Here is a 24,870-nt window from a genome sequence, read left to right on the forward strand (position 1 = left end):
TTATAGTACTAAATGCTTACAGTAGGAAAGAGGGAAAGTTTCAAATCAATAAGCTAAGCTCTTAATTCAAAAAACTAGAAAGAAGGAGCAAAATAAACCCAGAGTGAGCAAAAGGATGGAAGTAATCAAGAGCAGAAATCGATGAGATTTAAAATTGAAAAATAGAAAAAACAATGCAAGAAAAAGATGGTTCTGTGAAATGATCAATAAAATTGACCAACTTGTTGCATGCAAAGAGGATACAAAACAAAAATTGCCAACTTCAGGAATGAAAGTGGGATACTATTTTCTCATTTGTTTCAAGTGTGTGTTTATAACTGCTTACTGAAACATTTTTATGATGACTGCTTTAAAATCTGTTAGACACTTCTTTTTTTTTTTTTTTTTTTGTCTTTTTTCCGTGTCCGGCAACAGATCGCAACCCTCAGTGTTGCCCCCGTACCGGACCGGGGACCGGCAACGGGATCGCAACCCTCGGTGTTGCTCCCGCGCCGCTCAGCCAGTGAGCGGGAACCGGTCTGCATGTGGGATCCGAACCCTCGGGCGGGAGCGCCGCCGCGCTTCCCAAGCGGCGCACTATCCAGTGCGCCACCGGGCCGGCCCCTGTTAGACACTTCTAATATCACTGCCATTTTGGTGCTGGCATGTGTTTACTGTCTTTGATCAAGTTGAGATCTTCCTGACTCTTGGTATGATGAGTGATTTTTCTTTTAATTGAAACCTGGACAGTTTGGGTATTATGTTATGACACTCTGGATCTTATTTAGACCTTTGGTTTTGGCTGGCTTCCTATGACACTACTCTGGCTGGAGATCAGGGGCAGAGTGGGGGACATTGCCTTGTTACTGTCAGGTGGTTATAAGAGTTCTAGTTCACCCTATGGCCTGTGTCAACACCCAACGGAAGAAACTCCCTGTTGCTGCTTGGTGGAGCTGGGAGTTCTGGCTCCCCACTATGCCTCCACTGATACCTCCCCTTGCTGGGATTGGTAAGAGTGCCTTACTAATGTTCCCTGCATGGCCTCCACTGATACCACACGGAAAGAAGTGACCTCCTTACCACTGGGCAGAGGTAAAAATTCTGATTATTAAGTCTCCTCTGACACAACCCCAGATGGAGTGTATCATTACTGCCAATTTGAGATGGAAGTCTAGGCTCTCCACTCCATCTTTGCGGGAGAGGGCTGGGATAGGCCATAGTGGTTTTCTGTGGTGTGTGGCTGGAGAAGAGCAGATGTTATCTAAAAGTTTTCTGTTTTAATAGGCTGTCCCTTTTCTGGTCATTTGGCTAGAAAGAGAAGGCTTTTTGTTTATTTATTTATTTTTTTCAGTTTTGAATGGTTGGTGACTCTGGGTTGCCAGTTTCTCCAGCACCAAGTCTGAGAGCAGAAAACTCAGGGGAACACACAGATATATATGTTGTTCCTCAGATTTCAAGGACTCTAGCTGTTCTGCCTTCTTCTCTTGACCTTTCAAAGTCTTATGTCTGTGTTATATAAAATGCTCAGGATTTTTAGTTGTGCTTAGTGGGAGGCATAGGGAAAAGTACATCTACTCCATCTTTCTGCAAGTGGAAGCCTGGCCAAGATTGCTGAATTTTAAAATGAAAGCAACAGAGGGAATACTATGAACAATCCTACACACATAAATTTGACAACTTTAAATGAAACAAACCAATTCCTTAAAGGACAAACTACCAAAAGTCGCCCAATATAAAATAGATGATTTAAATAGCCCTGTAACTATTAAAGAAATAAATTTATAATTAAGAAATTCCCAAAAGAGAAGTCTCCAGGTCCAGTGTGTTTCACTGGAGAATTCTATCAAACATTTAAATAAGGGCTGGCGGGTTAGCTCAGTTGATTATAGTGTGGTATTATAACGCCAAGGTGAAGGGTCATATCACTGTACTGGCCAGCCACCAAACAAAACCAAACAAAACAACAAATAAACATTTAAATAAGAATTGACACATATTCTACACAATATCTTCCAAAAATAAAAGAGGAGGGAATACTCCCCAATTAGTTTTATGAGGCCAGTATTATCTTGATACAACATCAAATAAAAATACCATGAGAAAAGGAAACTATAGTCCAATGTTCCTCAGGAACAGACATAAAAATTCTCAACAAGACACTAGCAATTCAAATCAAGCAGTATATAAAAAAGAATTATAAACCCTGACCAACTGGGTGCTATGGACTGAATTGTGGCACCCCCCCCCATTCATATTTTGAAGCTTTAACCCCCAAGGTGACTATTTGGAGATAGGGCCTATAGAGAGTAAATTAAGATTAAATGAGGTCATAAGGGTGGGGCTCTAAGCTATATGACTGGTGGCCTTATATGAAGAGGAAGATCTCTCTCTCTCTCTCTGCACATGTACCAAGGGAAGGCCATGTGAGCACACAGCCAGAAAGTGGCAAGAAAGGAAGAAAGCCCTCACCAGAAACAGAATCCTGCTGAACCTTGATCTGGGACTTCCAGCCTCCAAGACTTTAAGAAGAGGTTTATTCCAGCAATGCAAGACTGGTTTAAAATTTAAAAATCAGTCAGTTAATTCACAATATTAACAGGCTAACGAAGAAAAACCACATGATATTTCACACAGAATAAGTAGTTGACAAGATTCAATACCCATGATAAAAATTACAACAAACTAGGAATAGAGGTGAACTTCCTCAACTTCATAAAGAACATATGTAAAAACCTTACCATTAACATCATACTTTATATTAAAAGATTGAGTGCTTTCCCCCTAAGATTGGGAACAAGGCAAGGATGTCTGCTTTCACCACTGCTATTCAATATAGCACTAAAAATTTTAGCCACTGCAATAAGGCAAGAAAAGAAATAAGAGGTAAACAGATTGGAAAGGAAGAAATAAAACCATGACACAATGGTCTACTAGAAAATCCCGAGGAATCTTTAAAAAAAAAAAAAAAAACCTGCTAGAATTAAATACTTGAGCATGGTTGCAGGAATACAAGATCAACATACAAAATTTGACTGTTTTTGTATGTACTAGCAATGAATATATGGAAACCAAAATTATAATACAATACCATTAACAACTGCTCAAAAAAAAATTTAACACAAGTATAAATCTAGCAAAACATATATAGGACTTGTTTGCTGAAAACTACATAATGTTGATGAAAGGAATCAAAGATCTAATCTAAATAAATGAAAAATCAAAAGGCTCAACAAAGATGTCAATTTTCCCCAAATGATATATAGGTTTAATGCAACGCCTATGAAAATCTAGCAAGTTTTTTGGTAAATATAGACAAATTTATTATAAAATTTTTATGGAAAGACAAAGAAACTATAATAACCACAGCAACTTTGAAAAAAGAATAACGTAGGAAGAATCAGCTTACCTGATTTTGAACTTTAACCTAAACCTCACATTTTATACAAAATTAATTCAAAATGGATCATGTATTTAAATGTAAAATATGAAACTATAAAACTCTTAAAAGAAAAGGGGAAAATCTTTGGGACAAAGGGCAAAGTGAGGAGTTCACAGACAAGACATTAAAAGCATGAGCCACAAGAAAAAAAAAATCTACACACTGAACTTCATCATAATCACAAACTTTTACTTTGTGAAAGACCCTGCTAAGAGGATGAAAAAGCAGTCTATAACAGACTAGCAGAAAATATTTACAAACCGCATATTTGACAGTGGATTGGTTTATATCTCAAATGTGAGAAAAACAATAAAATTAAAAAATCAAATGTATAAATAGTTATCAAAACTTAATAGTAAAAAAACCCAACGAATCCAATTAGAGAATGTGCAAAAGATACGAAATACATTTTACTGAAGAGGATATATGGATGGCAAAGAGGAAGCTCTGTTAAAAAACCTTAAGACTAGGTCCTAACAAAAGGCCAGTCTGGAAGTACCTTCAAACCATGGGATCTTAACCCTTGACTTGGTGTTGTCAGCACCACGCTCACCCAGTGAGCTAACTGGCCATCCCTATATGGGATCCGAACCTGCAGCCTTGGTGTTATCAGCACCGCACTCTCCTGAATGAGCCACGGGCTGGCCCTAAACGCAAAGTTTCAATCCTAAACCAGTCGAGTGTCTAATATGGTTGACTCATATTGAAAGCCAAAAAGGAAATCCAAGGAAGCTGACAAAACTATCATTTCCATTAAATTCAGAAATTAAACCCTCAGAGAAAATGTCAGAGCACTGAGGTCTCATGAATTAGGGAGTTCATGTCTCTTCATTTGAGAACAAGCTAACTCTTTTAGTCCCTAAAATTACTGTTCCCAAACTGTTGCTCCATTCTTGTCACCCTACTTATCTATGGCTCACTCATCAGATAGATACCATTTCTAAAGTGGTACACTGGATATTTTCCACTTAACCTGAAAGATTAAAATCACCTTCAGTGAGTAGACAATTGATACTGACTTACCAACAAGACCAAAGTCAAGATGTTAGTCACTCTCAACAACCTTCGGAGTGTCAATGGAATGGTGATGGTCAGCTCAGCACCAGGGCTGTTAACAGTTATATATAAAAATACCAACAGCAAGGACATGAAAATGTCTGACTCTTGTGTTCATTCATGATGCTATTCTGATTTTCAGAAAGCAGCAGATGGTGGTGATGATTGAGCTAGTGAGGGCTCAGGACGTGTGTTGAGCAAGGCTGTGGAGCTTTCCTTAACAGAGCATGAACACCTTCTTTGTGAGTGGGATGGCCTAGGTTTCTAGAAGTTATTCAACAAGCGCTTCTGGAGCTTGACTAGGTCCTAAAGACCTGGTGCTAGGAGCAGAAAATTCAAGGATGTTATCTCTGCCCTTTAAGAACCTAACATGTACTAGAGATACACAGATATACAATGAGATCTATAATTTCTCACAGTAACCAGCAGGTTCCACCAGCACCTTTATCTGGTGCTCTACACTCTATTCATTCATTCCTTCATTCACTCGTACTGAACATTTTATTTCATACCAGCCTTTGTGTAAGGCACTGGGAACACAAAGACCAGTAAGAAAAAATGGCTTCCAAAATCAGTCACTACTTTTGAGGAGCTGAACTTACTACTTCCTCTGACAAAAAAGTCATTCTCTCCTCTTTCCACAAAACCAAAGCCCTCTCTTACTTCATCTTTCTTCTCAAGTCTTTGTAAATGAAGGCCGTGTGGTTATAGTCAATCCAATTATTCCAGTAATCCTCTTTCATCTCAGTTTATGCATTTTACAAACTCTTTATTGTGGCCCTCTATTTATAGATACCATCACTATGAGACTCCCACAATACTGAAGCAACTTCCCATGGGCATTATATAATTAATTAATGCTCTGTTTCTTTTTGAAGATTAATAAGTGCTATTGATTGTTGAGTCGGGCTTGGAAATCCTGGTGTCCAAAACCATATCATAATTTCAGATTGGACTTCAGTTTCATCCTATGAATGGGCACATATTATGCCAAGTAAATGAGCTTGACCTTACTGACCTATCATAACCTGGTACAATATGCCACTGGTCTGAGTGAATTGGTGAACATGGTATGGGACTTTGTATTATCAATATATAATTAGCCACTCTAAGTTTCTCCCCAAGCAGCACACAGATAACCGTGAAAGCATTCATTCTGTAAGTCAAAGGTGCAAACATGCAAATACCTGAGGGAAGGCTGTGGAACAGAGTCTGGACTGGCTGGTACCTGGACTCCCTTTTCCCATTCTTCCTTCCATGTATCCACAAAGAGGTAATAGCTGTCAGGATTCATGTGGCGAGAATTTGGAATTTTCATGGCACTGATGAGGTCTTTCCGGAATACCTGGAAGATAATGCATATACCTTGAGAAGACCATTACTATGGAACTAAAACCATTTAATTTCTCCTCTTAAAAAGACCATTTCCACCCACTCTCCACTTCTAACAATAGAAACATCTCTGACTTCCTAAATAGCCAGATCAGCTTCTGTTTTGAAAGGTTTGAAGTACTGACAGGGGAGCCAGCTTATTCTGGATTTAATAAAGGGTAAAGGAGTCCTTCCTGAATTATTTTCTTGAGCTCTGTGAATTTAAATCAACAATATAGGTTACTATATTGTTTGTATAAAACAAACAATCCTTAACTCTCTTAAATTAAGCAACAAGTATCCACTGATAACTTATAATTATCTAGTCATCGCCTTATTTAAAAAATTATTTAGAAATAATTTTAGATTTACAGAAAAGCTACAAAAATAATACAGTTCCCATATATCCTTCACTTAGTTTTCTCTAATGTTAACATCTTATATAACCAGAGTACAATTACCTAAACCAGAAAATTAACATTGCTTTAATACTATTAACTAATCTAAAGACTTTATTCAAATTTTACTCGTTTTCCTCCTAATGTCCTTCTGTTCCAGAATTCAATCCAGGATTCCACATTGCAATTAACTGTAATTTCTACTTAATATCCTCTAATCTGGACAGTTTCTCAGTCATCCCTCGTCTTTCACAACCTTGACACTTTTTTCCCCCTTTTATTTTTTTTTTATAATTTTTATTTATACATTTTTGTGGAATACAGTTGCCTATCAGTATTTGTGTACAGTATGTGATGATCAAATCAGTATTATTAGTATGTTTATCATTACAAATCGTAATTACTTTTTGTGTCCGTTACTCAGTTACTTCCTATCCCCCCTCTCCCTCCCCCTTTCCCACCTCTAGTAACTATAGGTCTGTTCTCTCCTTCTGAAAGTTCAACATTTTATCATGGTCTTTCTTTCTTTGTTTCATAGCTCCCACTTATAAGTGAGGACATGTGGTATTTCTCTTTCTGTGCCTGGCTTATTTCACTTAACATTTTCTCCAAGCTCATCCATGTTGCTGATCTTAACACTCTTGAAGAGTACTTGTCATGTAGTTTGTACAATGTCCCTCCAATTTGGGTTTGTCTGATGTTTTCTTGTGTTTAGATTAAGATTATGAATTTTTTTGGCAAGAATACCACAGAAATGATGCTGTGCCCTTCTCATTCCATTATGATGTTTATGTCTTATTACTGGTGATCACTTGGTTCAGGAAGTGTCTTGCTGGTTTTCTCCACTGTTAGGCTACTATATATTATCCTCTGTAATTAAATACCTTGGAGGAGATACTTTGAAATTATAAAAATATTCTGTTTTTCCTCAAAGTGCTGTGGACTAATTTTAGCATCCACTGGTGGATATCTTGCCTGCAACAATTATTACTGTGGTATTCTAATGGTTATTTTCTATTTCCATTACTCCTTCTACATTTATTAGTGGAAATTCCTGTATAAGAAAGATCTGTCCCTTCTCCCTCATTTATTTATTCAATTATTTATATCATTATAGAGTTGTGGATATCTACCTTATTCTTTGGGTAAAATTCAGAATGACAGATGCTCCTCAACTTACTATGGGGTTACATTCCGATAAACCCATCTTAAGTTGAAAATACTGTTAAGTCGAAAATACATATAATACACCTAACCTATCAAACATCACAGCTTAGCCTAGCCTACCTTAAACATGCTCAGAACACTTACATTGGCCTACAGTTGGGCAAAATCTTCTAACCACAGCCTATTTTATAATAAAGTGCTGAATATCTCATGTAACTCAGTGAACAGAGTACACTTAAGAATACAGTATCAGTTGTTCGCCCTCCTGATTGCGTGGTTGACTAGGAGGTGCAGCTTGCTGCCCCTGCCCAACATCACGAAAGAGTATCATACTGCATATCATTAGCCTGGGAAAAGATCAAAACTCAAAGTACAGTTTCTACTGAGTGTGCATCACTTTCACACCATCATGAAGTCGAAAAATCGTAAGTCAAACTATTGTAAGTCCAGGGACTGTCTGTATTGTTATATTGTTGTTCCACCTTTGGCCATTGGGAGATCTTTCAGGTTGGTGTCTGTGCTCTTTTGACATGTCCCATCCTTTTTTGAACAATTCCTTACTTTCTAACACTACAACATGCCTCAGGCATGTTTATGTCCTCTAATATAAAAGGTACTGATTTTATATGTTAACTTCATATCCTACTACCTTACCAAAGTCTTGTATTGCTTTAGTTAGTTAATCATTGATTTCCCCCAGTTTTCCAGATATACTACCATATCATCTGCAGATAGTTTTGCATCTTTCTTTACCTAGTCTTATATCTCGAATTCGTTTCTCTTGTCTAATTGCATTGGCTAATACTTCTAATATTTTGAATAGTAATGGAGATAGTGGGCATGCCTGTCTTCTTTCTGAATTTAGTGGAAATTTAATGAGGAAAGTGTTTCCTCATCAAATAAAACACTAGATTTAGGACCATGGTGTATGTATATTTTGTATTGTTAAGAAAGTATCTTACAGTTACTATTTTCTTTAATGTTTTTATTATGACTGGGTGTTGAATTTTGTTAAAGGCTTTTTCAGTGTAAATGAAAATATCGATATATAATTTTTTCCTTAGAAAAATATAATACACTGTATGATATTATTAGATTTCCTAATACTGAAATAAATTTGCATTTCTGGGATGAATGCCACTTGGTCATGGTATATCATTTTCTTAGTACATTATACTCTGTTTTCTAAGATTTTATTATTTGTATATCATATTCATAAATGATATTAATCTGTAGTTTTCTTGTATTGTCTTTATCAGGTTTAGGTATCAGTGTTACATATGCTTCATAAAAGGAATTAGGACATTTTCCTTCCTTTCTAAAGCTGTGAAATAATGTGAGAATTACTGTGACTATCTGGTCCCTGTGAAATCATCTGAACCTGGTGCTTCTTTTGTGGGGTAGTTCCTTAATAATTTTCTCTACTTCTTCTATGAAAATTATCTCTTTAAAGCTTTCTACCTCTAATGGGGTCAGTTTTGATAATCTGTATTTCCATAGGAAGTTATCTGTCTTTTCCAGGTTTTCAAATTTATTTACACAGAGGCCTACAAAGTACAGATAGTCCCACTGTGCACAGCAGTGTGGGACCATAAAAATGACAATGCACACTGAAACCATGAAAAGCAATCTTAATAATGGGGAAAATTATGATTGTTTTGTGACCTTTAAACATTTTTGTCAAAACATTAGAAACTGTTACTGCTGGCTATAAATATATGGAAAACCGAAAAAAATAGAATATTTATTTAGTGTACTCTAATGAAAACATTAGAAACACTGAGAATTAAAAGTGTTTTATTTCCTTGTAGAAAAACTTATCAAGAGTAGATTGAACAATGTTTGCCTCCTTATCATATAACATATGATATGAAACAAACATCTGAGATATGTTTTCATTTTCATTATCTTAAAAATCTATAATTTCAGTTTGTATTTCCCCCTTTCACCCAAGAGCTGTTTAACTGAAGGTTTTTACATTTCCATGTAGAAGGACCTTTCTGTTTTTGTTGATAATTTCTGATTTACTGCATTGTGATCAGAGTGTTGTTTATAACATTTCTACTTAATAGAAATTAATGATGTTTTCTGTGACTTAATATTTGATCTTTTGTGTATGTACCATAGGCATTTGAGAAGATGTATTGTCTATTATCTCTAAAATCAAGGTGTAGAGTTTGATAGATATTTGTCAGATCTACCTTACTGCTTATGTTTAGAAGTTCTGTCTCCTAATTTTTTTGTTCACTTAATTTGTCTGATAATGCAAGAGGTGTTTTAAAGTCTCCTATGATTGGTGTGTTTCTATCCTCCCTGCGTCTTCCATTTCCCATCGTTTTTGCTTTATAAAGATGGTTGCTGTGTTATTGAGTGCATAAATATTCATAAGTATATCTTCATGGTGAATTGTAGCTTTTAGCATTAAAAGTCTTCTTTGTTTTGGGGGTTTGAATTCTACTTTGATATCAAGATTACTATTGCTGCTATTTCATTTCCATTTTCCTGGTATATTTTTGTCCATCTCTTTATTTTTAGCCTTTCTGACGAGTTGTTTTAGGTGAGCTCTGGTATACAACATATAGTAGGGCCTTGTTTTGTGAGCCAAAATGAAAATCATTTTCTTTAATAGGTGTTAAGCCCATTCGTGTTTATTGGTATGACTCATTTGTTTGGTCTCAACTCTGTCATATTTTATAATCATGTATATTATGTTATATCTGCTATGCTTGTTTCTTTCTCTACCAGATGTGTATTCTTTGCTCTTTTTTTTTTTCCTTTTTGTCTTTTTTCGTGTCTGGCAACGGACCGCAACCCTCAGTGTCGCACCTGCACCGGACCGGGACCGGCCACGGGATCGCAGCCCTCGGTGTTGCACCCACACCTCGCTCAGCCAGTGAGCGGCCAGTCTGTATGTGGGATCCGAACCCTCGGCGGGAGCGCCGCCGCGCTTCCCAAGCGGCGCACTGTAGCAGTGCGCCACCGGGCTGGCCCATATTCTTTGCTCTTTTAATCTATAATTTTTTTTTAAATTTACAAAGGTTTGTAGTTTTATTCTAGTTGTTATCTTTATACTAGGAACTTTAAAAAATGCCCTTAGTCTCATTTTCTTTTTTAACCTTCCATTATCTGGTTTATCCATTTTATTGGCTGTCAGTGAACTTCTCAGGGGTGAGGAGAACAGGAATGATAAATGTACTGTGGTAACCAAGAGGCTCCCAGTGACAGCCCAAACCCCTTCCCTGGAAGGTTGCCCCAGCTGTGTGGAAAGTTCAAATGTCAGAGGTAGGGGATGATGTTATGGGTACAGCTACAACTTGGACTTGTGTTATCTTCTGGTTCAATGGGCCCCTGAGTGACTAAAGGGCACAGAAATGTGCTCACCAACCTGAAAACATGACTTAAATGGCTGTGGCAACCTCAGTTTTGTGATTCTGCCTTTCAACAACAGAAAAAAAGTACATAATTAATTCTTAAGCTATCTGGCAATGATTTCAGTGATGAAGGCCCAGTTAACATCCAAGCAATGAGGGAATACACCGTCACATAAAGGCATATATACATACATTAGTCTATATCTCACCTAGTCTCTACTCGGAAAGAAACCCAACGACCACTTACAGGTTGAAGATAAATGTGCCCACATTTCAAGAAGATCAAAGGAAGAGATGCTATCAGGCAAACATTTTAGCTTTTAATGTTCATAAAGGTTCTCTGAGGAGAAACACTGTCCAAGTTCAAGGTAACATGAAATTAGAGGCACAAAGCATGCTCTCATAATTCAATTAATTCTCAGTGGGTACAGTTCTGTTTAAACTGACATCATTTCACAGGGTATAGGACTGAACTATCACATAAACAAATGATGCCATTTAAATGAATAAGGACTCACTCCATTTGCTAATTCCATTTGCTACTTTGCAGGGACAACTCTGCAAATACTTGTTGGTTTTACTTAGGGAAGACTGAGATTTAATAATGTGACCAGAGCAAACAGAGAAGGAAATCTACCTTAAATATGATGGTGGCCAGGTGGCAACAAAATGACCTTCCTGCCAAGAATTATTATCAATTAAAGTTAATTGGGTGCTATACAGGGAGAAAGCTAAGTCTACAGGAGACAAAAACTGGTGTTTATTCCATAATGCTTTATATAAGTGGGTGAGAGGAGATCACTGACATATCCATTTAACATGTTTTACACAGAGCTAAGTGTTCTCAGGGACACAATCACCATTTTGATTTAGTTCCATAAAATTACTGGAGTACCTTTAATGAGCCAGTGGTTAAGTAGTGGTAGCAATTTACAATCGTGCTACACTACTGTCTTTGGGGAAAGACAGTGCTGTGGGAAACCCTGTGGGAAATCTGGAAAGAATACTAGAGCCAAATATTTGTCAACATCCTAAAATATTATTTTCCAAGTGATACTTTTTATAAATCAATGGATTGCAAAATGATGCTTTGAGCTTAATAATATCACACCATCTAATCACATAGCATAGCCATGTTTTCATACTTGACATAACTGCTTATGAAAATCTGTTCTATATAGTTTCCTAAGTACCCTGGAAACATTATAGTGGATTGAATGGTGGCCCCCCAAAAGATATTTCCACGTTCTAATTACTGGAGCCTGTGGATGTTACCTTACTTGGAAAAAGGGTCTTTGCAGATGTAATTAAGTATCTTGAGATGAAGAGACCATTCTGGAATATCCAGGTGGGTCCTAAATCCAATGACAAGTGTCCTTACAAGAGAAAAGCAGAGGGAGATTTGACACAGAAAAGAAGGAAATGTGTTCATCGAAGCAGGGATTGGAGTGATTCATTGATTCACAAATCAATGAATGCGGACAGCCACCAGAAGCTGGAGAAGAGGCAAAGAATGGAATCTCCCCTAAAGCCTCTGGAGGGAGTGCAGACTGACTGATTTTGGACTTCTCACCTCCAGAACCATGGGAAAATAAATTCCTGTTGTTTTAAGCCACCTAGTTTGTGGTAATCTTTATGGTAGCCCTAGGAAACTAATACACATATTTACTGAACAGAAGAGTAACTTGATGACTATAGACAAAGAGATATAAAAGCAGAGGCCAATGAAATATGACCCTTGTCCATGGCTTCAGAAATACCAAACCTCCAAGAACAGGCAAGTCTGGGAAATCCAGAACTGCAGAACACCAACCAACTCATACCTGTTTTTCTTAAGCAAATGAAAGCTAAATCCACTGACTCTCATAATTTTCCTTTCCCCTTTAGAGAAAAAGTGTAGACTCATATGATAAGCCTGATTTTAATTTTACAAGCTAGCCAGATTAAACAGCATAAGATCCAAGTTTTCTAGAGAAGCATTTTTACTCAAGGCAGATTACAAGAATCTGCCTTACCTTGCTATAGAACTCAAATATCTTAAGCATGAGGCAGAACATAAAATGCTGAAGAGGGGATGGGAATGTAAATTTAGCACTCAGGCAGATATTTACAAAGTGATATGAAATATATTTACCAGACTGATCTCATGAACCTGCTTCTGATAAGAAAAGGCGTTTTTAAACTGAATATAAACAAAATAGCTACAACATATTCTGGTTAGTGATGCAAGTTTTATACAGTGGCACACACGTATACGCGTATTTGTAAATATTTTCACAAATAAATGATAAAAGAATAAACTAAAAACTTAATGGTTATCTCTGTAGAGGGGGAAGAAAACAGGGAAGAGAGAGAAATAGTAGTTGGATCTCTCTGAATGTACTTTGTTTCATAGTTTGATGTTTGAACCAGGCAAATTTTTTAAGGAAAGGAATATGGGTTCTGGGACAAAATGCCTGGATTGGTCTACTGGTTTCACCACTTGGTAGCTTTTAGCAAGTTATCTAAATTCTGTCTCAACACTCACCTCACGAATGGGTGAAACTTGTATAAAGGGCTTTGCACAGTATTGGGCTCATAGCAATTGCTAAGTAAACGTTAGATGTAGTTATTTTACTATCATCATCGTCTCAGCTTTCCTTGATGGCTGAGTTCTTCTGTCCAGTCCATAAAGTAACTGTTGATGAGGTAAGAGAGATGTGAGTTCATGGTTCAACTAAAATGTGCATGGTTTGGCTCACAAAGACAGGGTTACCAAGTAAGAGCCCTTTCAAGAACTTTAACAAACACTCCAGAGGCCACAAGGTAATGCAGAAACTTTACAAAATAAAACATGGCTATTTGTTGTTAAAGATCATGAATGAGGGATCTGGATGTTGACACTGACCTTTCTAGGTAATAAAGTTGAAAAGTTTTACAAGTTCTTAATTGTGTGCCTATTTTATATGCACTGGTAGTTTCCCCAAAAGTTCCTGAAACAAAAAGGCTTTGTACTTACCAGATAACTGCTCATTTATGGTCAAAGAGGGGATTCACAGGCTAACATACAGTCTAGAAGCTATGCCAAGTCCAACACTGTATGCACATCTGGCCTCTCAGATGCTTGCAGAAACAAAGAAGGCCTCACTATGAATTCAATTAGGACATCAATGCTTAACCTGCTAGAGCCACAAAATGAAAATGTCCTTCATGGACAACTCTGGCTTTTATTGCTCTCATTAACATCTCTCAGTGAGCAGTTCCTTAAAGCACAGCTAGTCTAAATGTTGTATGATATTTTTCAGGGAAAAAGCCAAAACATTTACTTCCTGTAAGACAAAGGGGAATACTGTCTGGTCGATGTGAATGAAGCAGAGAGACTGATCAATTTTAATTCATATTTACTTAAATCTGAAACTATATATAACTGACCACAAACTGATGTGTCACCTCCAAAGCACAAAGCAGCTACAAAGACGGTAACTACATTTAATCAAAAGGAATTAACTGTAATTATACAACCTTAATGCACAAAACATTTTCACATTATCTAGAAGAATCAACCACTTAAAAGCAGAGAAAACTTAGCAAAAAATACCATGCCTAAAACCCTTAAAGCCTGTTCTCATATAACAAAGGTACCCAGTATTGTTAAGACACTGTATCCTGCATTGATTTTTTTTCCCCATGAATTAAAGCTTATTCAATTTCTAAATTTAAAACTTTAAAAAAATCATGTAAATATTTTTCATGAAAATATTTTTCAAATAGTTTAAAATAATTCTCAGGTTTCTTATAAAAAATAAACAGAACATTTTGATGGCTATGGGCTGATACCAACTGAAACATCAATTACCATAAAGCAATGTACTTTGGGGTTGCTTAGGTAAGTTGGATTATTCTTCTCACCCTGTACCAAACAGAGGTAATGGGGAGGGAACGATTGAGTCTGATTTGGAGATAGGGTCAATTTTCACAAGTGAGATGGCATTTGAGGTTTGCTTTGCAGGTTATTCTCCCTTCCGTCGATGTCCTTTTTCTGCACAATAAATATGCATTTGCTGCTTAGTGCTTTTTATCTGCTGTAGGTTAGAAAACCACAGTCAAGCTTGTTTGAAATACAGGTAAAATGATGTAAACAGGCTCTACACTTAAGGCTATATAATGTTCTCCACTGACTTAAAATATATGAGTGTTCACTCTATTGCTATGAACGTCTTGGATAATAATAAATGAGACTCCAGGCCTACAGATGGTATACACTCAACCCTTTAAGATAGGTTGACAGGTTTTACAGACCAGACTAATATTAGGTGAAAATATCTGGCTTTTGAGAAAGAATGAAGTCTTTTTAATACATTCCAATTGGTCATCTAGCACTATGTGCTTTTTCTAAAGAATTGTTTTTAAAAAACATCTTTAAGAGTACAGGCCCTTTCGAGAATCAGATGAAGGCTACTAGCTCGGGAAAAATATACACAAGAACATACCCTTAAAAATCTGCATATGATTTTCAGAAGATATGTAAAGCCCCTGAACCATACATGGAATTCATATACCCCTACGAAACTTCTCTGAAGGATAATTTGGTGGTGGGGGGAAATGCACAGGAATCTCACTGATACACTAAATACCAAAGAAAATATGTATCTATTAATGCAGCCAATTAAGCCCCACCAAAAAGGATAATTTATGTTGCACTTCAATGACTAACTCCTAGTAAAAACAAAAGGCTCAAGACTTCTGGTTTCATCTCAGATCTGTGGAGAGTCAGACAAAGGAACTCCCATCTTTACAAGAAGAAAAATGCAGGAAAGGCAGCAAATGAACCCAAATAGGCTCACACAGGGAAGATGGAGGTGGAGGGACCTGGAGAAAGTTCCCCAAGTGCTTCTGTCTGGTCCCTGGTGCTTAGTACTCTGGCATCCTTACTGAACAAAAGGCTTCATCTGCAGGAGAAGGACATCAAATGAGGGCAATGGTGTAATTTCACTACTGCTGGGGAGAGGGAAAAATCACCCAGCCTCAGCCTCCCTTGTGTTACCTAAAGTAAAAAAAAAATCCTTAATCTATAGGAGGGAGAACCTTGAGGCCAAAAACTAAGGACCCCAGAGAATATCTGCTGCAGGCAGAAAAGGGAGTGGGGGCAGTGGCAAAAAGCTCTGCCCATGAACACCACCTCCCCCACCCCCAGACACAGGACCACTATGTGCTCCAAAGACTTAGTTTTAATCAGATCAGAGAATGCTGTCCCTCCCCCATACCCTACACCACCATGCTTAAGCCTCCAGTGATAATAACAGTGGCTAACAGCTGGGAGAGCTGCAAGAGACAGAATCTCTCTGAGGACAAGTACAAAAAAGACCCTAAGCCAAGAGGGAAAACAAAAACAAGGTCATTAAAAGAATTTGAAGTCTCTGGTGTCCATAGCAATAACAAATTTCAAACACCCACATACATTGCTAGTAGGAATGAAAAACGATGAAGCTACATTGGAAAACAGCCTGGCAGTTTCTCAAATGCTTACATGGTTAAATAGAGTTACTATATGACCCAACAATTCTACTCCTAGGTGTTTACCCAAGACAATTTAAAACATATCCACATAAAACCTTGTACGTGAATGTTCATAGCAGAATTACTCATAATACCCAAAAAGTGCAAACAACCCAACTGTCCATCAGTCGACGAATGGATTAACAAAATGTGTATATTCATACAATGTACTATTATTTGGTCATAAGACAATAAGTACTGATACACACTACAACATGGATGAACCTGGAAAACATCATGCTAAATGAAAGAAGGCAGACATAAAAGGCCACATATTGTACGATTCCATTTATATAAAATGTCCATAAAAGGCAAATCCATAGAGATGGAAAGTAGATGAGTGGCTGCCAGGGGCTAAGGGTAGGGAGATTGGGGATTAAGTGCTAATGGGCAGGAGGTTTCTTTCTGGGGTGATGAAAATGTTCTAAATTTAGATTGTGGTGATGGTTATATAATTTTGTGACTATATACTAAAACCCACTGAATAATATACTTTAAATGGGTGAACTGTATACTATGGGAATTTTATTTCAAAAAAGATGTTAAAAATGTTTTTTTTTAAAGGTGTGACTACTGTGGTGTCAATGGACACCACCTGAGAGGCCTTCACATCCACTCCCACCTAGCAACATATGAGGGGCCCCTCCTCCTCAACGTGGTGTTAGCAGACTGGGTAGGGAGCCTGGGCTATCACCACCACCCATCAGTAATGTGGTACCCCTTACCACACCCCACACCCCCATCAGTGGTGGCAACACGGAGGGGATTTCCATTCCCATAGTAATGATATCCCCTACTCCACGCTTCCCAGAGAGATAACAGAGCTAGAATAGGAAGCCCAGAAATTCTGCAACTGGTGGTAAAGAGTCAGCACCCTTCTTCCCTGCTGGCCTGTTTATAGCAGAAACCTGCTAAAACAGAAGATTTAAAATAAGACTCAGAGTCTCATAACATAATATCAGAAAAGTTCAGGGTACAAGAGAAAATCGCTCATCATACTAAAAACCAGGAATGAGAAAAGACAACACGCACCAACACCAAGATGACACAGATGTTAGAATTATCTGACAGAACGATAAATGCTGGAGAGGTTGTGGAGAAAAAGGAACTCTCATACACTGTTGGTGGGACTTGAAAATGGTGCAGCCTTTATGGAAAATGGTATGGAGGTTCCTCAAACAATTACAGATAGATCTACTGTATGACCCAGCTATTCCACTGATGAGAATATAACCAGAGGAACGGAAATCATCATGCCGAAGGGATACCTGTATTCCCATGTTTATTGCAGCACTCTTTACAATAGCCAAGAGTTGGAACCAGCCCAAATGTCCATCATCAGATGAGTGGATAAGGAAACTGTGGTATATCCACACAATGGAATTCTACTGTGCTATAAAAAAGAATGAAATACTACCATTTGCAACAACATGAATGGACTTAGAGAAAATTATATTAAGTGAAACAAGTCAGGTACAGAAAGAGAAATACCACATGTTCTCGCTTATTTGTGGGAGCTAAAAATAAATAAATAAATAAATGCACAAACAAATAAAGGGTGGGGGAGAAGACACAACAATCACAATAATTCCTTAAACTTGTAACAAGTGAACAGATATGATGTGGGTGGGGAGAGAGGGAGCAGGGAAAGAGGAATGGGTAAAGGATTACAAAAATCAACTACAATGTATATTGAGAAGTTAAAATTTAAAAAAAAGAATTATCTGACAGGGATTTTAAAACATCTGTGATAAAAATGCTTCAGTGAGAAATTTACAACCAGGTTTGAAATAAACAAAAAAAATAGAAAGTCTCAGCAAATAAACAGAGGATATAAAGAATAACCAAACGGAAATTTTAGAATGAAATAATACAATAACTGAAATAAACTCATGGATAGGTTTCAACAGAAGAATGAAATTAACAGAAAAAAACAGTGAAGAGAAATTATTCAATCTGATCAACAGAAAGAATGTACACTGAAAAAAATAAAAAGAGCTTGAGGGACCTGTCGGAAAATAACAAATAACCTAACATTCATACAACTGAAGTCTCAAAAGGAGAGAAGAGAGAAGGTGGAGCTGAAAAAATATTTGAAGAAATAACGGCTGAAAATTTCCCAAACTTGGTGGAAGATATCAATCTATAGATTCAAAAAGCTGACCAAATCCTAAACAGGATAAATCAAAAGAAATCCATGCCCGGATACATCATAACCTAACTTCTGAAAACTAAAGACAAAGAACATTTTGAAATCAACTGGAAAATGACTGATTACCTAGAAGGAAACAACTATTTGAATGAGAGCAGATTTCTCATCAGAAACCATGGAGGTCAGAAGGAAGTAGCACAACATTTTCCAAGTGCTGAAAGAAAAGTACCATCAAGCCAGAATTCTATATTGAGCAAAAACATCCTTTAGGAATGAAGGTGAAATCAAGACATTCTCAGTTGAAGGAAAACCAAGAGAATATATCACAGTAGACCTACCTTAAAAGAATGGCTAAAGGAAGTTCTTCAAACAGAAAGGAAATAAACAAAAAAGGAAAATTGGAACATCAGGAATAAAGAAAGAAGAGTACTAATATGGTTAAATATAATAGACTATCCTCGAGTTTTCTAAATAAAGTTTAATGCAAATATTATAACATTGTCTAATGTGGTTCTCAATGCATGTAGAGAAAATTACATTATAAACATGGGAGGGGGCCAATAAACAGACCTAAATGGTGGTAAGGTTTCTATATTCATGTAAAGTGGTAAAATGTAGAGATCAGTAGATAGGTAAGTTATGTATTTAAAAGGTAATACCAAGAGCAACCACTAAAAATCTGTACAAAGATATTTACTCAAAGTTACTATAGATAAATCAACATGAAATTCAAAAAATTGTTCAAGTAACCCATAGAAAGAAAGAAAATAAAACAGAGGAACAATAACAACAACAAAAAAGAAAGGTAACAAATAGAAAACAAATAGTAACCTGACAGACTTAAACCAAATCATACCAGAATACATATTCTTTTCAAGTGCCCATGGAACATTCACCAAGATAAACCATATCATGGACCATAAAACAAACCTTGACAAATGTAAAAGAACTGAAAGCATACACTATGTTCTATGACAAAAACAGACTAAAACTAGAAATCAATAACAGAAAGACAGCAGGAAAGTCTTCGAACACTGGGAATGAAACAAAACACTTCTAAAGAATCCATAGGCCAAGGGAAATAAAAAATACACTAAGCTGAATGAAAATAAAAATAAACATACCAAAATTAATGGGATACAGCCAAAACACTGTTTAAAGGAAAATTTATAGCACTAAAATTCTTGTATTAGAAAAGATGAAAAATCTCAAATTAATAATGCAAGCACCCACACATCAAGAATTTAGAAAAAGAGCCAAATAAACCCAAAGCAAGGAGAAAAAATAAAAATAAGAATAGAAATCAATGAAATTAAAAAGAGAAAAATAATAGAGATGATTTCACCGATTTATGGAACAATTTGAGCAACATAATAAGTTACTGTAGTATTGGATTATAACCCAAAGTATAAAATAAATATACACAAGTCTATATGGATATAAATAAATTAAATAACTTTTTTAAATGGGGGAGAAGAGACAATATTCCTTACAAAATATTATCAAATAATATAAGTTAAATAACTTTTCCCTTCAGGAGGAAGCTTAATTCCTGCCTAATGGTCGGCCAGGCTTAGTGACTTGCTTTCAAAAAACAGAATATTGAAAGGGAAAAATAGTAACTTTACGATGGAGAAACCTTATAAATAACCAAATGTCAGGCCCACTGATAGAATGTGATGAGAAGGGCTCTTCACCTCTGCTGTATTCTTCCCCCAAACCATAATTTCAATCTAATCATAGGACAAACATGAGACAAACCTAGACTGAGAATATTCTACAGGATATTTGACAGGAATCTTCAAGACTGTTGAGGTAATGTAAAACAAGAAAAAACTGAGAAAATGTCAGACCAGAGAGACTGGGGAGACATAATAACAAAATGTAATTTGGTACCCTGGATTGGATCCCAGAACAAAAAGGAAACATTAATGGAAAAACTGGTGAAATCCCAATAAAGTCTGGAGTTTGGCTAATAGCAATGCACCAACATTGTTTTTTTTTTAGTTTTGACAAATCTATTACAGCAATGTAAGATGTTAACATTCAGGGAAAATAAAATTGAATGTGGGATACACAGGAACTCTCAGTTCTATCTTTGCAACTTTTCTGTAAATCTAAAATTATCACAAAATAAAAAGTTTATTAGAAAAAAACACAAGGCTATATCTAGGTGACCACTAGTGTTTTAGATGATAAAACAATAGTTTTCAGAAATATTGAGTAAGAAAGATAAGTTATCTTCAATTTCCTTAAGTACTCCAGACAAATAGAAATTGACATAAAAGATGAAATACGAGAAAAGTTTACTATGTTTAATTATACAAGTATCTGGAGTTCCTTTTTGTAAGTGGAATACGTTTTCTTACATCAGGGCTCGTATGGGTTGTAGTTAGAAGGCTAGACTAAGATGGCCCTTGAAGATTCTATCCAATTCTAAGGCTATGAAACAAAACAAAACAAAAAAATGCAGTCTAATTTTGTTTTGTTCCTGTTTACCCATTAGAAAAAATTATTTTCATTTCTTAAGTGAACCTGGTTAATAAAGCAGGAATCAGGGTAAATCAAAACTTGAATATCAGCTCTACTATTACGACCCTGGACAAGTAACAACTTCTCTGAGCCTCAGATTCATCACCTGCAAAAAGAACAGTACCTACTTTATAGTGTTATTGGGGAAACGAAACGAGAGTATATTATTTTCCTAATGTGCCTGATCATACAAATCACCTGAGTCATTTTTTAAAAACCAGATCCCTGGTTCCTCCCTTGGACATACTAATTCACCAGTGTCACAGGGTGAGGTGGATCTGGAATCTGTATTTTAATTTAACATATGTCCAACTAGAGTCTCATAATTGCTTAAATTTAGGAAAGAATTAGATTATCTAATGTAAAGCTCTTGATACATAAAACTTTAGTAAATGGTAGCTATGAAAAGTAGGTACGATAATGTCCACGTTATGTTGACAACTGCTATTCCCACTGACTTGGAGGCAGAAGACCTCAAGACCTTCGAGTTACTTTATGTCCTAGGGTCAGCTGTCCCACTAAAGGAGAAGGTAGCAAGTTTTCTTTCTCACCATTCCATAGTCAAAGACTCCTTTGGATAGGTAGGAAATTTCTTCCACTCCTGTTTATGTACATAATATTCCCTAAGTTTTTCTGTATGACAGACACATATAAATATATGCTGATATTCTACCACTCCCAGAAAGATCCCTGGTAAAAAAAAAGGAAATGAAAAGCAACCTCATCTGAAGGGAGAAATGCTCACTGGTGGACACACACGAAATTAACTCCCAATGAGGAAAGTAACCCCTTTCCATGAGGGCAGGTGGAACCTGTAACTTGCTTCTAACCAACAGAATATAGCAAAGGTGATGAAATGTCACTCCCATGATTTTATTATATAAGACCCCATCTTAGTAGACTAGAGGGAAATACACTCCCCTCACTGGCTCTGAAAAAGTAAGCTGCCACGTTGTGAGAGGACCTACGCAGAAGGCCATGCGGCAAGGAAGTGTAAGTGAGTGGGTCTTTTGGAACTGAGAGTGATTCTCCACCAAAAGCCAGCAAGAAAACAGAGACCTCAGTCCTCTAGCTCCAATGAAATGAATTCTGCCAACAACCTAAATGAGCTTGGAAGTGATTCTTCCCTAGTAGAGCCTTCCGATGAGAACAAATCCCAGTCAGAACAGTGACTACAGCCTTGAAAGACTGAACAGAGAACCTAGTTACGTTGTGCTCAGATTCCTGACTCACAGAAACTGAAATAATAAAATGTGTGCTGTTTTAAGCCACTAATTTTTTGATAATTTGTAATGCAGCAATAGATAACTAATACATTCTCTTTTCTTTTACAGCCAAGGAAGCCTACTCATAGTAGAAATAAAGATACAGGAGCTGGCCAGTTAGCTCAGTTAGTAAGAGAGCAACCTTGAAACACCAACGATGCAGATTCAGATCCCTATACCGGCCAGCCACCAAAAAAAAACCCCACAACAGTACGTGGGGGAAAAAAAAACGTGTGTTTAAGTATGCCTTTTGTTTTTAAGGTTCCAGAAATTGAGGGTGAAAGGGCATGAAAGACCTCCCTTCTCATCTTGGCCCTGTCACTTGCTGTACTAGATGGTGTATCATATCACGGTAAATCCTTAAATCTCTCTCTTCTGTAAACTAGTGCTACAAATACCCACCCTCCCATCTCACAAAGTAGGAATAGTTAATCATTTAATTATCACAGAGGAAAGTATGTAGGATCCATTAAACCATTAGCAAATGCAACCCTAGCACTTTGCTGCCCTTGGGGCAGAAGATGATCAGTCTCACAAAGAGTGACCCATTGTTCCTGGGCCAGCAGTGCTCTGAAAGCTGTGAGGATCCGTCACAGAGCACAGCCCAGATCTCTAACCTAGTCCTTCCATTCTCCATCCACAACCTCCTCACCTATCCCTTCCTGTACTATCTCCTACCTGCTAACTTAGCTCTTTCCAATCATAGGCCAGAAGATCTCTGGATCATTCCCAATTCCCCAAGTACAGCTCTCTGACTTCCCAGCTAGGGGAGGAATGTTCTAAAGACAGGAACCAAAATAAAATCACACTGTGAAGATTATTGTTCTCCTAAAGGGGAAAGAAAATGGAATCTTTCCTGGAAAACAAGTTCATCAGAAAAAAAGTCTATTCACTGGCACATACTTTACTCTTCACATCTTCAGATTCTGGATATTATAGGTACGTGGGCAGGAGGCAACTATCTGTCTTTCTTTAATCTAAAAATTGAGTATCTGATCTCACCTCAGCAGGTTTCTTGTGTTCATTTGGAATTTTTGACTTGCTCCTATACATTGAGGCAGAAGTAAAGGAAGTAGAAGGACCTGCAAAAGATAATTAGAAAAAAATACTGAGACGTATTACCCACTAACATAACTAAATGTTATAAAACTAGATGTCATCGAAGAGAATATGAAAGATATGATGGAGATTACCACAGAAATCTCATACCATTGAAGAGAACAGTTAAACTGCACCCAAAAGAGCCTCATAATGGAGTTTAACAACATTTATAGCCGACCTTCCAGAGTGTAAAAGCTTCAACAATGCTAAGGCTGAGAAGATCTGATTTGGTGAAATCATACCTCAAAATATTTTGGAATAACACAACTGATGTTCCACCTGGAGAATAAGTATCTGCAAAAACAACTGGAAAAACTAAAAATGTGGAGCAAGTAATCTGTATCCTTCAGCACTTCCCCAAAGGCTACTGTTAATAAGGTTGTTGCCTTTTACAAACGATGACTGACCCACAGTCAAACATTTAGTACTTGAGCTACAATTACAAACCAGGGCCTACAATTTATGCTCTCCTACTTTTCCTCCTTTATAGACAAGTTCTGTTAAAGCATTACTAGGTTTGGCTTTTGTTGTTTAGGTAAATGAACAGTGAAAAACAAAATGTTGTATGCCACGCAAAACCAAGTCTTCTACCTAATTTATCTTTCTCTAACAAAATTTAAATGAGTAAGAAAAATGATGCCCTCACTTTCCTTCCCAGAAACATTATCTTTTAACCATTGAGGGAAGCATAAAATTGCTTATCCTCAAGTCAAAGAAGAAATCTTTAAGGGGTATAGACATAGAGGTTAACAGCGCCAGCCGGTTCTACTCACTCTCATCAGAACTGTCAGTGCCGCTCAGAGGCCTATGGCGTTTCATCCTGGAGCATCCTGGGAAAGAGAACAACACTGAATGAAACAGTCAACACTGTACCACAGATCCCAGGAGTAGCAGAAGGTAAATCACACAAATGGAATAATTTCTGTCAAGAACATTCTCAAATGACCTAGAGTACTGGGAGAAGGGTACTATCAAATCCTCCAATACAAAGTGTGTCAAACATTGGATGAGGCCACACATTAGCACCTTAGCCAAGTCACAGAGGATGAGTGGTACAGCATTGGCTGGAGCCTCAGATATGGCCATATGTCCACTGTCCACCAAAACAAAGGGGGACAGCCACAGGGCTGTCACCAGCCAGGGATCCACAATAAGGGAGGAGCAGAAAAGGAAAGAGCAGTTGTGAAGGCAGAGCTGTCAAGGGCCAAGGTTAAAAGGCATGAGACACTGTTGGCTGAGGAAAGAACAAGTGAGGCATAGCCCACCTTTAAAAGCATGACCACACTGCTTTTCTTCCTGCTTCCCCCTGTCCCCATCTCCCAAACAGGTAGTCTAATCTAAAATTACAACTATATAGGGCTGACTGTTTAGCTCAGTTGGTTAGAATGTGATGCTGATAACACCAAGGTCCAGTACCAGCCAGCCACAAAAAAAAAAAAAAAAAAAAAAAAAAAAAAAAAAAAAAAAAAAAAACATAAGGAATGTTATAGAAAGCACAAACAAT

General features: G+C 37.1%; 1 protein-coding gene across 1 annotated transcript in view; it reads right to left on the bottom strand.

Moving 5' to 3' along the window:
* The window catches only part of JADE3 (jade family PHD finger 3), a 131,906-nt gene that overhangs the window by 42,874 nt on the left and 64,162 nt on the right, over window positions 1-24,870 (bottom strand). Inside the window, exons 3-5 of the mRNA XM_008589268.1 lie at window positions 24,140-24,196; window positions 23,268-23,347; window positions 5,662-5,819 (exon numbers count right to left, since the gene is read on the bottom strand). Of these exons, the coding sequence (XP_008587490.1) occupies window positions 5,662-5,819; window positions 23,268-23,347; window positions 24,140-24,185 (284 nt within the window). The 5' untranslated portion in view covers window positions 24,186-24,196. The remainder of the gene's footprint in view (window positions 1-5,661; window positions 5,820-23,267; window positions 23,348-24,139; window positions 24,197-24,870) is intronic.

Source organism: Galeopterus variegatus, unplaced genomic scaffold (assembly GCF_000696425.1).
Source record: "Galeopterus variegatus unplaced genomic scaffold, G_variegatus-3.0.2 Scaffold5337, whole genome shotgun sequence".
Lineage (NCBI taxonomy): Eukaryota > Metazoa > Chordata > Mammalia > Dermoptera > Cynocephalidae > Galeopterus > Galeopterus variegatus.